Raw genomic sequence first — 13,431 nt, 5'->3', positions numbered from 1 at the left:
CGTTTTGGGCAACAGGAGGAGGAGGAGGAGGAGGAGAAGGTGGCGGCGGGGGTTTGGTTGGACAAGCTGATCCAGGCGGCTGGCCTCAGTTTCAGTGGCTGGGCTTGCACAGTTGCCTCTTCACGTCAGGAGCACAAGGAGAAAGAGTGAGAGACAGAGAGAGAGAGAAAGAGAGAGAGAGGGAAGGGAGGGACAGAGAGAGAGAGAGAGAGAGAGAGAGAGCACAAGAGCAGGCCATATGAGCAGGGAATCAAAACCACAGGGAAGTAAGTGAGCAGCAGTGTGTGAGAGGCAGCCGCTCTGCCCCCCAGTCTCCAGGGAAGCTGCATATACTCTGGGGACGGCTCAGGCAGCGATGGGCCTTCAGCATGGAGGGCGAGATTGATATTTACAAGCACTTCACTTGGCTGAAGAAGGTAAGCCGAGCCCACCGCTAACGTGCCTCTCTCTTTAGGTTGTGAATTCTTTCCATTGCAGCATTTGTTATGGGCAGGGATTCCTCCCATTCATTTTCTCCAAGTGAAGGAAATTGTGCACTGTTTTTGTTGGTGTCCACTGAGAGCACATGTCTTTCAAGCCAGTTGTGCTTGTCATGTTGGTTATTGCATGTCATGTTGGTGTTTATGAGTGATTTTGTTGTGAAGTTTGCGCTGTAAACATGTTGTCTGATAGCGAGCACAGCGACATGCTAATTATAGCACGGCCCGGGTTGAAGGTGTGCTTTTTTGCGATCTTGTGATCACAGCAGAACAAAAGGCTGTTTCATCTGGCTGTGTCAAAGAGGGAAACAGCTGGTTTGGGGCTTACCACAGAGAGTCTAACACTTTTCAGTGCAAGCGAAAAACTCTGCTGTGTCTCTCCTCTCTATGGATGAAAGCTTGTGATACACACAAGGCAAGTTTTTGAGCCATGTTGGCGAGCAATGTTGTTTGGGTACATTCCCACTGATATTGGGCATCATTTCTGGAGTACCGGTACATCAATCATCAGTCTAATTATCATAATCATCCAATCAGAACACATGTAACTGGTTAGGTGGTTGCCAAGCAACATCAAGCAACATTGCTCTAAAAGTTCTCCCCTGTATTATCCCCCTAACAACCTATAACTTAAAACCTGCTAAAAGACTTCTAGTGCTTGCATATGGCTAACAGCTGTTTAAAATGCCTTTTCATGGATGTTGTGATTTATTGCCTTTTGTGTGTGTCGGTGAGGTAACCAGGATATTGTGTCAGGCATGTGGAGCATGTTAACACAGACACACCCCAGCATCTAAACGGAAGAGCATTCACAAGAAAAGCACAAGTTGACTTAGCAAGAAGCACTCATGGAAAACCACTCATAGACCATACTAACTTAATCCATCAGCAAGCAGCTAACTGTCATCCAGTGACGGGAATCTGTGTAAAGAGGACCATATGATCACTTCATTAGCTTGGGAGGAGCTGCAATTGGTCTGTTTCATTGGCTACGGGACATTCTTAGACAATGTAATAAGAATCATGTCACTGGTTCCATTCGGAGCCTACGCCTTTAAGGACCTTGCAAACAAGCTCTTGGCTCATGGAAAAAAAAGGGGGGGAATTCCAGCGTTTGGTTGTCCTGACTGAAAGGGGGCCTCTATCATGGGTGTCTGCTAATAAATTGTGTTATAGTGAGCTCTATCTCTCTTCACAAGACAATGAGTCGTGTGCTGCAGCAGGCAGGCCCTGTTGCTCTTGTGCCATGGAGTCCTGTTTGGGACCTGTGCGGAGACAGCAGGATATGCTCGCTTGGGTTGTTTTGATTGCCTGACAATGACCAGTGATGGATTTTGGGTTTCCGTCAGTTGTTTACAGTCGGTTAATGAACACACTGCCCATACAGCGTGGTTTGCTTCCTATCTTGTAAATCTGGATGTATACGTTTGCAGTGAGCTTACTCCAGACATGCCAACTGCAACTCCTAGGCTGAAACAAAATGCACTTACATAACTGACTGAGAGCCCTGTGTGTGAAGGTTCATTGGCGAGGAATCAGACACATGATGTTGATATAAACTGAAGTGTAGTGCATAAGCTCCCTGGCTCACCATGCAAGAGGAATTACAAATGTGCCCTTAAGCTGCGTTCTCAGACATGAATTAAAAGTGTTCAGCGTTCCTGTATTGAAAGCAGAACGTCGTGGTTGGCGATGAGAACTAATCCTTGTCTGAGGGACTGGACCTTCGATTAATGCCTTGGAATGAAAAATATTTTAATTTGTTGGCATAGGTCTATCTTTGTCTTCTGTGTCATAGGCCATTGTTATTCTTGACCTTGAAATCGCTTCATTGTCACTGCTTTTTTATTTAGCGCCGTGCATTCTATGGATTGCTAACAATCTACGTAAATGCCATAGCAGAAGCCTCAGTCGATAATCACCTTGGAGGAAGAGCTGAATGGACTTTACCTCCCCTGCCTGATCTCTCAATCATCTCCGCTCATGCTGGTGTTCACCTCAGCACTGAGTTTAAAGTCCCCCCAGCCTGCACTAAGCTAGTAAATGCCCCCTGGCTTTGATGAGGAACCTGCTCTTAAAGGGGTTTTAGCACAGTGGGGGCAGCTGTATAAGCCCTGCTGAGTGGCCCTGGTTCTGGTAAAGACTCCAGCAGACAGCTTTACTATTATGGTCACAAGGGAGGTGATGACCCTCAGCATAGCAGAGATAGAAGTAGAGGAAGAAGAAAGGACCAGAAGATTTTGTCTAGCCTTACAGTGGAATAAACCTTCTTCTACCTATACCTCTCCAACACACATACTGTACACACACAAACACACACACATACTGTATGCACACGTGCGTGCGCACACACACACACACACACACACACACACACACACACACACACACACACACACACACACACACTCCACACATTCAGCAAAGTGACATTTGTCATTAGAGAGTGCCATGACAATCTCACTGACAGGGTTTTATTTTGCTGATGCCACCAGCCAGAAGCCTAGCTGAAAGCAAAAGCTGTTTTGCACAGCTTTGAAAATATGGTGTTGTTCAATTATTTTGCTTTGGTAGCGCCTTAAGCACTCGTCATCGGTATGTGCACTTTTGTATCCTGTGGTTTTAACAAGAGGAGTTGACCAGGGCTTCAAATCAAAAATAATGCTGGGGAGGTTGGATTCCCTGAGTCAGAGATTCAATTGAGTCATTGAGGTCGTAGGTTCCACACTGTTGTCATCAAATCTTGAAGAGTGATAAACAGATTCTGTGTTAAATTAAATGTGCCCTGACCAAGACATGTTTTATTATTTTTTGTGCGTGCTTTATCACCCATTTTGCAGTAACCTCACCTCGACCTCTGCTCTCAGAGTTATTGTTTGTAAATCAATTAGCATGTGTTTGTTGTAAGACTCCGTGTTTTGGTGCCAACAGAGTTGTTTTGTCTCCTTGTCTTTTCACACGTTTACCACAGAGAGCTGTTTAGGAGCCTTACAACATCTCCTTTGTTTGACTCTATTTAGTCATAGCCAATGAGCCATTGATTTCCCCACAGAAGTGGTTGGACCTGTTGAGGTCACACGTCCCTAATGTTTACACTCTATTTTGCTCTCCCCCCTTTCTAACCAGCTATCTTTTCTCTCCTTTTCTCACTCTCTCCCTTTTCTGTGTCTTCAGATAAACCTCCAGTCACCTCCCAACAATGAAACCTGTCAAGAGCGGCTGGCACGCTTAGAAGGGGATAAAGAGTCTTTGGTTCTTCAGGTAAGTCTGGCTTCCCCATGCTCTGGCAATACAATGGCTGTGTTTCAGTGTGTGGAGGGTTCCCAGGTCAATGTGTGGTTGCCTTCGGAGAGCACTGGGCAGTGATAGTGGCAGGGTCATGCCAGGAGAGCGTGAACGAGACTCCAGGGAGAAGAGACATGTGACACCTCTGTTACACTCGCCTGGCTTATCCACTGGCTGCCAACAATAGAGCCACGGCATCGTAGCACTGAGCTGTTGGAGAATATGTGGGGAGTGAGAGAGAGAGAGAGAGCGAGAGAGAGAGAGGGAGGGAGGGAAAGAGAAATCGAGGTGCAAAAGAAAAAGTGAGGGAAGGAAAGGGAGAGTGAGAGAGTGGGTTACAAATTGGTGTTATGAAGTCCCCTTCATAGTGACAGCTGTGTGCAGGTTCTTCCATTATAAAGGGAAGACAAGCCCCAACAGAACACACCAATACTCTCTGTAGAGAATACTCTGTAGAGAGTATGTGCAGTAACTCCAGGTGCATACTTTGAGTGTGTTCTTTATAATGTGTTGAGTGAAGGATCAACATCAGTGGAGAATCTCTGTTATTAAAAATATAGCCACGGATGTACTTTATGCATGTGGGCTGAAAATAGTAATCATCTCCCTTTTCCTGAAACTGTTGTGGCTTGTCTTCAGAAGCAAACTTGTTTTTCAGTCTAGTGCTGAGGTCGACTTTTTTTTTTTTCTTTTTCAACAAGTCCTGCACATTCCTTTAGTGTCAATGAGAGACTCTCCTGATTGGAAGATATTCCCATCGAATAGACATCGCTCCCCCCTTAAGGTGCTTTTCCTTCAGACATACCTGCAGTTTGGCCTTAAACCAGAAAAAAGGACGCTAAGGCAGCCGACTCAACTCACCTCTGATTCGTGCTCCTCGCTCAAGTAGAAGGACGGCCTCCTTGCTCTCACGGTTTCCCAAAACGGTGTTGACACGCTGCTCCTGCCAAGCGAGTGACAGTTGCAACTTGCACCACAGTAGTTTCGGTGGGACTGAAACTACAGGAGAAGTGAAGTGTGTGTTGCAACAGGCATGAGAACTAGGAGAGTGGGAGTGTATGAGAGACTATGTGACTAAGAGACTAAGAGAGAGATATAGGGAGAGAGAGATAGAGAGAGACTGAGTGACAGAGAGAGAGAGAGAGTGGGAGAGGGAGAGAGAGAGGGAGGAGACTTCCGGCGTGCCTGAACTGAAAGTGTCTCGTGCTCTTGGCGCAGGTGAGTGTGCTCACGGACCAGGTGGAGGCACAGGGGGAGAAGATTCGGGACTTGGAGTGCTCACTTGAAGAGCACCACCACAAGCTTGTCTCCACTGAGGAAATGCTACAACAGGTAGGTCCTCTCAAACTCACCAGCACCACGTACATAATTCATTGACACCTCAACATGAGACGTAGCCAAAATATGTTGATCTGAAATCTAGCCTTTAGGCTAAGTCTGTCTTGAGATTTTTGTTTAAATAGCTCAAGTCTCTAGTCTCATTTCCCAACCCCATGGTGACTTGCTAATTTAAACAGTACCTGAAGGACACAAGGCTGAGGTTGTAACTATTCCACGCACTCTGTTGCCTTTGCTAATGAGTAACAGTGGCTCACTTGTCACAGTTTACTGTGGCTAAACATTAGTGACGTATGCTAATTAGTCTGTGCCTGGTGGAACTACTCCACACGTGTATTCAGGAAGTGATTCATCCAAAGGAAAACTTAAACCCAAACAAAAGTAAGTAAACAATTAGTCTAGTCTAATAATTGTCCAATAAGCCTGTGGTGAAATGGTAACTCGTTGTATCCTAGACCTGTTTAATCTTTGATATATCAGTACAGAATGTTAAAGAATGTTTTGCTTTCTGGAATGTTATTCTTTTATTTGCAAGCCAAGCCATTGATAAATATGAATAAACTATTGCAAGTAAGACTACAGTAGAAAGATAAGTTCTTCTGGTGCCGTAGTCATGATCTGCTGACTTGCCTGGTGCAGTATGTCAAGCCTTCAAATGGATTTGTGTCTGTGGGTTGTGTGTCTTATTCCATTCAGCCACAACTGCTGAAGGAGAAACCGGAGCTCTGCTCTCTAATGGAAGCCAAATCAAATATATCATTCTGTTGGACCCATGGCTGCATCCAACAGGCTTTTCCATGCAAGGCTTTAGTAGTGTGTGTGTGTGTGTGTGTGTGTGTGTGTGTGTGGTAGTGGAACAGTTGGCTTCACTGAGTTGACATCAAAAGTCCTTTGATAAGTGTCAAGGGAGAGTGCGTTTGTTGTGTTGTTGTCTTTGCCATCTCTGCAGCACAGTTATGATGGTTTGCGGTGGATGCTAGGCCTCTGTACACCATCAGTGTAATTACATTTCCAATTTTGCTGCTTAGCAAGATCAAACTATAAGCTGCCTGAGAGAGAAAAAGACAAAGAGTAGGAAAGAATGAGAGATACAGAGGGAGAGAGAGAGAGAGGAAGGGAGGAACCCAGGAAGAGAGCAATATTTGTCTTCCAATGAAAGGTCACACCATTCCAGGCTCTGGAACCTTAAATGGCTCTCGTTCGTTCTTGGAAATATATGTGCTTTGTCTTTAATCGCTCCTTTGAGATGACAAAACCTGTTCAAACAACAAGCGTGCAGTAGGAGTGTCCGTTGTTGGCCTTTGCTCTTTTTATTGCGTCTTTTTGTCACTCGCTGTGGCAGATATTGTGATTGTGTATTGTGTATTAGAACGAAAAGAAACATTGAGATCTCGGGGACCACAGTTGTTTTTTTTGTTTTTTTACTTTCCACAGTTGTTTGGTTGTCTTCTTCTCTCTTTGATAAGTCCCCCCCCCCCCCCCGCTCTTTCTTCCCCCCCTCCAGTCTTTGACACCACGCTCGGCATGCTTTTGACAGGCTCTCGGCTCCCCGCTAATACCCTCATTCACACCCCGCATTTATTTTCTGGCCCTTGCCGTGAGCACCTCTTGCACCCACACCCCCTCCAACTACCATGTGTGGGCTTGCAGGTCTCCCGTGCCCTTTATTAAATCTGTGTACCATTAGGCTAACTGAGCCCCAGTAGCTGGCCCACAGAACCATAAACTGCAGTGCGGGCAAAGGCTGAGCTCCTTAAAGGGAAGAACAGTTTGGTGAGACTTTTATTTTTGTGGCGGGACTGCCCACTCTTTTTTTGTGATGGGTCATGCCCACCCTTGTCCCCCCCTTGCCCGGCCTCCACGACAACAATCATATCCAAAAAGGAATGTCAGCAGCCGCCATGACAACAATCACATCCCAAAAAGGAATGTCAGCGGCTTCCATGGCAACAATCACATCCAGGAGGAATGTGAGCAGTGCAGTTTTAAGGAGGGCAGAGGGGTGAGATAGAGCCCTCATGTGTCCCCAGGCTCTGTCTCACCCCTCTGTGTGTTTGTGTCTGTCTCTGCCTGCTGGGAATGGCGGGCCAAGGCAGCCCGGTATGCCACAGTCACACGTCTCTGGAGCTTCCCTGCTCCCAAGACACTAAAGTGAATTAAGGCAAGTCACTAAGAGCGTCCCATGTCTCTCTGTATGTGTGTGTGTGTGTGTGTGAGTGAGACAGAGCTGTACAGCCAAAACACTGCAAGATCAAGTTTCAGGCCACAGACCAGGGATCCAGATTGGATAAACTGATAAGCCATCATCCGATTTGCCTCATGACAAGTTATGAAGGGTTGGCTTTAACGGCTTTAAACTGTATGCATGTGTGTGTGTGTGTGTTGCGGCGCCGTGATTGCTTTTAAATTGTGAGGCTCCGTAGAGGCAGTGGCCAGATCGGGTTGCAAATGTCACCCGGTGTCATTAGTAGTTTAATGGATTTTCTTTTTTTAAAGAGCGTTGCATTTGTCTTCATCACAGTTTTAATCTGAAGAGCTCGCATGGACATTATCCTCTCCTCCTCCTCCTCCTCCTCAGGAATAGAATCACACCAGTCAAATTTGGATTATTAGATTACCTTGCGCTTTCTGTTGCTGCCGTCATGTTCACCATTTAGTTAGATTTGTCAAGTAAACAGCTATATATGTACATAGCCATTAGCTTGAGTTCTTATAAGATTTTACGAGGCAGAAGTTAAGCAGATGCCAGGAGGTTTTGCTGATGGCCGACAGGAACTGAAAGTAGTGTCACTGGGAAGCAGAGATGGGTGTGAGCAAATGTGTACTCACACACACACACACATACAGTTTTGCACACTCGTATACTGTACAACCTCCTATTAACAGGAAATATACCCAACCCCTCAATGATACACATACACACACTTTCTCTCTCACCTGCATAAGCACATACACACAAAGACCAGATACACCCCTCTCCCATACAGACACACACACATAACTCCCTCTCTCTTCCTAGAATTCTACCTAGGTCTCAGAATCCTGCCAAAAGTTGTTAAGACCCCAAAGAATCCAAAGGAATGTTGAATCCCTTTCTCTCTCCAGATCCCTCTCTCTTTCTCTCTCCTGACCCCCCCCTCTCTCTCTCTCTATCTCTCTCTCTCTCTCCCTCTTTTGCCCCCCACCCCCTTACTCGCCCCTCGCATGTTGAGGAGACAGAGGAAGTAAAAATAGAGCACATAGAGTCTGTGTGTATATTTAGCGTTGCTTGGCTCAAAGAGAGCTGTTTGCGCTGGGAGAAGTCTGTGTGTGCCCAGTGGAGCAACAGCAGAGGAGTCTTCTCATAGACTGTATGCTGTAATACTCTCAACACTCCTGTCCATGTGGGTGTGTGCTTACTCGCCTGTCTGTCTGTCTGTCTGTGTGTGTCTGTCTGTGTGTGTGCGGCGTGCGTGCGTGTGTGTGTGTGTGTGTGGGCCAGGAGTTGCTGAGCCGGACTTCTTTGGAGACGCAGAAACTGGATCTCATGGATGAGGTTTCCTATCTGAAACTGAAGCTGGTGGGCATGGAGGAGGAACCGCAGAGCCCGGCCAACGGCGACGACAAGCAGCACAAAGCCGAGGTAACGCACCAGGGGGACGGCCGCGAGGGGCCGGGGGCCGGCTGAGGCTGAGACCGAGGGGTACTGTAAGGAGGGGAGGTGGGGGGTGGGGGGGGGGGATCTCAGAGGATTCTGCAGACTTTCAGGGGCTTTTTCTTTCTCTAGTGTACGGGTGGGTTGTTTTGTCCCACCCTTTGTTTCAACAGCTGCATTAGTTTAGACGGATTCCCATAACTCCTGACTCAGGCTTTGTAGTTTTTGTTCTCAGTGACTTCTGCAAGTCTTTGCGCATGGATGTGTTATGCTGTAAGGCACGGGGGTGTGCCTGCTTTAGCACAGTACAATACAATACTGTGAACAATACAAAGAATCTGCAATGATAGGACTTTTTAAAATTCAGTTGTGATCCCTCTATTCAACCACAATATTTTTCCCTGTTTCACACGTGGCCAACACAAGTTGAAGCAGCCTTTTGACTAGCACACATTGTGTATCACCGTGGTAAAATGACACTTCTTAAACTGTTCCTAAACCTTTTCGACTGACTTCTCAGTGCAGCATCAAGAAAATTTTATTTTTACCTCTTGAGTTAAGCTACTGTACTTGTTGTGCCAAAACCATGAATTTCAACCCTGTTGTATCGGAGAACTCTCAATGAAGAAGACTGTCAGACAGGGTTTGTCATAAATCACTTCCGTATGTTCTGGCAGCGGTTCTGGTGCCCTTAAGGTGCACCTGTCCCCCCTGAAGCTCAGCCAGTGCCACACGTGATCTGGAGGGACCTGGAGATTGCAACTGGTTGTTGGTGACGTAGACCATTTTGTGGCGTTACTGTAAACTGGGGTTGCCTTATAGCGTCTGAGGGAATCAGTCAAGCCCAGGTTGTGTAAACACAATGATTCACCCAACTGTCAAACAAAGCGTTTCACCTCCAGAGCGTAGGACGCGTACAGTATAAGTCGATTTATGGGCCATCGGTTGTGGCTGGGGACACACTCAGAGGTGCCCCGGGTCAGGGTGACATTGGGCTGTGTGTGTGTGTGTGTGTGTGTGTGTGTGTGTGTGTGTCTGTGTGTGTGTGTGTGTGTGTGTGTGTGTGTGTGTGTGTGTGTGTGTGTGTGTGTGTGTGTTTGTGTGTGTGTTTGTGTTTGTGTTTGTGTATGTGTGCCTCTGTGTTTGTGTGTGTGTGTGTGTGTGTGTGTGTGTGTGTGTGTGTGTGTTCGTATGTATTTATGCATGTGTCACTGTTTGTGTGTGTGTGTGTGTTTGTGTGTGTGTGTGACTGTTTGTTTATGTGTGTGTGTGTGTGTGTGTGTGTGTGTGTATATATGGGAGTGTGGAGCTGTCGAAGCTGCAGTAAAACCTCAGTGCCCTCCGTGCAGGACAGTAGGGGGTCCTCACAGACAGCAGGGACCCAGAGGAGGATCAAACATCGAGCCTCCACCCCCAAACCCCCAGCAAGGACTGTAGAGACGCCAATAAAAAAAAAACCTCCCATCAAGGGCACACCTGACCAGGGTCCTGCCTGTCAACATTCTGCCACTGCCCAGTGTTTTCCATAGGGTCTCGACAAGCTGTCACCACGAGACCACCTACCAACGTGCTGTGTCTACGTCCCGTTTATCATTCTATATATAAAGCATAACAGTTCAGTACCCTAAGCTATGTGTGCACAAGGTCCTCTCTGATTCCTCGCTGTCCTACGCAAGTGGACAGCACAACTCTCCCACGCTAATCAGACTTTGTCCCGAGCGTTGCGTGGGTGTGGTGAGCATTCGGAATCGGAGTGAGTAAGGTTTTCCCTAAACGGGGCTGATGCAACGACGAGATGGCGGCGCGCTTCCTTTTTCCTGGCAGCTATATGCCGTATATGCTGCATTCCGGCTAATTGCGCACGCCGCCCGCGATCTGCAGGACTGCAGGGTAGGCATGGCAGCTCGACTTAGTCCCTCAAATAATGAGCATTGCTGCCGAAGCATGCATGCTGTTAGGCAGAGTGCGTGTAAGTAAGGGAGGGAGGGAGTGAGAGAGGAGATAGAGAGAGAGAGAAAAAGAGAGAGAGAAAGAAAGAGAGAGAGAGAGAGGAACAGCTTCATTTCTTAAACACACTAATAAACACACATTGCTCTAGCTCTTACTGAATCGCTGGAGCCCTCTCTCTCTCTATCTCTCTCTCTCACTCACTCACTTTCTCTCTCTCTTTCATTCCCTCCCCCTCTTCTCTTCCTTCTGACTCTTCTCCCCCGCTCTTTTTTTTTTTTTTTTTTTACTGTGACTGTAATGCGGAGCCAGAGAGTATCTGGCTCTGTTTAAATGAACCTGATTTACTGTTGTGGAAACACAGGGTCCTCCACGTCACACAGACTCACACACAACACGGCGGTTAGCCCAAAGGGCAGAGAGACAAGGGCTGGGAGAGAAACACACAGAGAGAGAGAGAAGAGAGAGGGCAAGAGAGAGAGAGAGAGAGAGAGAGAGCAAGACAGAGAGAGGGTAAGAGAGAGAGAGGGCAAGAGAGAGAGAGGGGAGGCGATAAGCATGAGAGGAAATTGTCACACAAAAGCATGGCCAAGGCCTACAGCACATGAGTGGATTTGACAGACAGCTCAGTAAATGTGAATGGGCACAACATGCAACCCCTCATTATATTTTGATGAATAAAAAACAGCTAACACAGAAATCCCTCTCAGATCTCTATCTTATACAAATGTATGCTTATCATACAATCTTCTGTCATATCTGCAGGAGATTATTTTTTTAGAAATAATAAGGGCCAGGGGCAACTTTTCCAAACACATAGATCATGTTATTTGTTAATGCAGATAATAGTTACATTTGTAAAATATTTATAATAGTATACTGTAAATATTTATAAAAGGCCTGCATTGCCAGGGGGGACAGTGAAACCTACTCCATGCACCAGACGGGAAGTCTTCAGTTAGATCGCGGTGGTGCACACACCGTGTGGGTCAACCCTGTTCACCTCTGTCCCATAAATCCCCTCCCCCCGACCCCAACATCCTCCCTCCTTCGCGCCCCTCCACCCCTCCATCCGGAGCACGGAGCCTTTGCAGACGTGGGCGTCGTGGTAACCGGGCCCGGGCCGCATTTGTTTCGTCAACAAACACTGTCCCCCGGCAGTGACAGCTGCGCGGCTCCGCTCCACGCCGCGGAATCTCCGGCACTCGCTTTGAACATACCACAGGCGCAAGGCACTTTCACCGCCGACATCTCCCCGTGCCCGCACAACCTGGGGTGGCCGGCTATATTTAGGTGGGGGTCGGTGTCTCTGAGTGTGTGTGTGTGTGTGTGTGTGTGTGTGTGTGTGTGTGTGAGTGTGGAAGGAAGAGGAGACATGTGTCATATCATCACACACAAGCTCAGCAGGGGATATCATATGAGGCTTCCTAAAAGTACAGATGCTTCACGGTCCCAGCATTTGTGTCACTCCTTGTAGAGTTAGTCCCAGAGATTTATTTGGGCTATCCTTGAATAAACAACACTGGCTGAAGTGGTCCTTGGTGCAGCTGGGCCGGCCCCCCCCCCCCCCCCCCCCCCCTTCACTGGAGCGGGGGATTAATTGGTCTGAATTTTCAGGGTCTCGCCGTCACGTTCGATGCCCATTGGCTGTGCACAGTCCTAAATCTCCAGTGGTCTCAAATTAACCCTTGTTAGAAGGGGCAGCGTCCTGGCTCACGGACAAACTACTTTTCACATTGCCACTTAGAGGACTTGCAAAGTAGGTTGGCCGCTTTACTGTGGCTGCCCTCCGGCAGCGTTAATGCAACAGCAGTAAAAGCAACCCGACCCAACGTATTTACAATGTTTTGAAATATTGTGAATATCATTTTGTCTTTGTCTCATTGTGTATATATGTGCTCAGACTATGCCTAAAGGTCTTGAGTCGTGATCTGTAAGAAATAATTTTGGGTTATTTTAGAGTCAACAGTATAACGCACAACTAAATGATTTAACCCATATGTCATTTTCAACACACCCCTGCATTCTGCTAGATTCTGCTACAAAAACTCATCCCATTATTTTCACCTGCTTGATTCTTTGTTTTCCCCTTTCTTTCTTTCTTTCCGCTCCCTCCCTCTCTCCCTCTCTCTCTCTCCTTCCTTTCTCCCAGTCTGTGGTAAATCTGATTAGCGAGCTCCAGGAGCAGATGTGTAGGTTTCAGGAGGAGATCAGTACTCGCATCCAGGAGAAGCGAGCTCTGGAGGGCCAGGGGGATGCTGGCGCCCGTGAGCCCCACGGCCAGAGCCCCAGCCTGGGCCTGCTGGCTGGCCCTGACCCCGACGACTGCTGTCACTGTAGAGGAGAGAACGCTGGCCGCTGCGCTGTACGGACACACACTCACACACACACACACACACACACACACACACACACAGACACACGCATATCTGCCTACACGCACTGTTGACCGTTTCTCTTCCGCTCTTGAAACTTCTCCTCTCCACTGAGAGCCACACTGTCCCTCCTTGTCCCTCCAGAGGCTCCTAACATCTCAACGGCTTGTTTCCCTTGCAGCTGTGCTGGTGGTGTCTTGCCTGCCCGCGTCAGAGTGGCAGCTCAGCAGGGCCGCGTGGTGTCAGCTCTGCCGCTAACTCAGCCTTTGTGTTTCGACCTAATTGCTTTAACTCACAAGTGTCGAGGTCTCTCTGCATGTATTCTGACACTAACTCTTTTCATTGGGAATGGGGGTTCGAGGGGGGTTGGAGC

At 47.6% G+C, this 13,431-nt stretch overlaps 1 protein-coding gene across 2 annotated transcripts in view; it reads left to right on the top strand.

The window, feature by feature from the left end:
• Nucleotides 1-13,431, top strand: part of ppfibp2b (PPFIA binding protein 2b) — a 51,960-nt gene that overhangs the window by 18,704 nt on the left and 19,825 nt on the right. For both annotated transcript variants that reach the window (XM_062546943.1, XM_062546944.1), the window contains exons 5-8: nucleotides 3,654-3,740; nucleotides 4,983-5,096; nucleotides 8,584-8,724; nucleotides 12,836-13,048. In XM_062546943.1, the coding sequence (XP_062402927.1) occupies nucleotides 3,654-3,740; nucleotides 4,983-5,096; nucleotides 8,584-8,724; nucleotides 12,836-13,048 (555 nt within the window). The remainder of the gene's footprint in view (nucleotides 1-3,653; nucleotides 3,741-4,982; nucleotides 5,097-8,583; nucleotides 8,725-12,835; nucleotides 13,049-13,431) is intronic.

This window comes from Sardina pilchardus, chromosome 10 (genome assembly GCF_963854185.1).
Source record: "Sardina pilchardus chromosome 10, fSarPil1.1, whole genome shotgun sequence".
Lineage (NCBI taxonomy): Eukaryota > Metazoa > Chordata > Actinopteri > Clupeiformes > Clupeidae > Sardina > Sardina pilchardus.
This window is presented reverse-complemented; position numbering and strand designations above follow the sequence as displayed.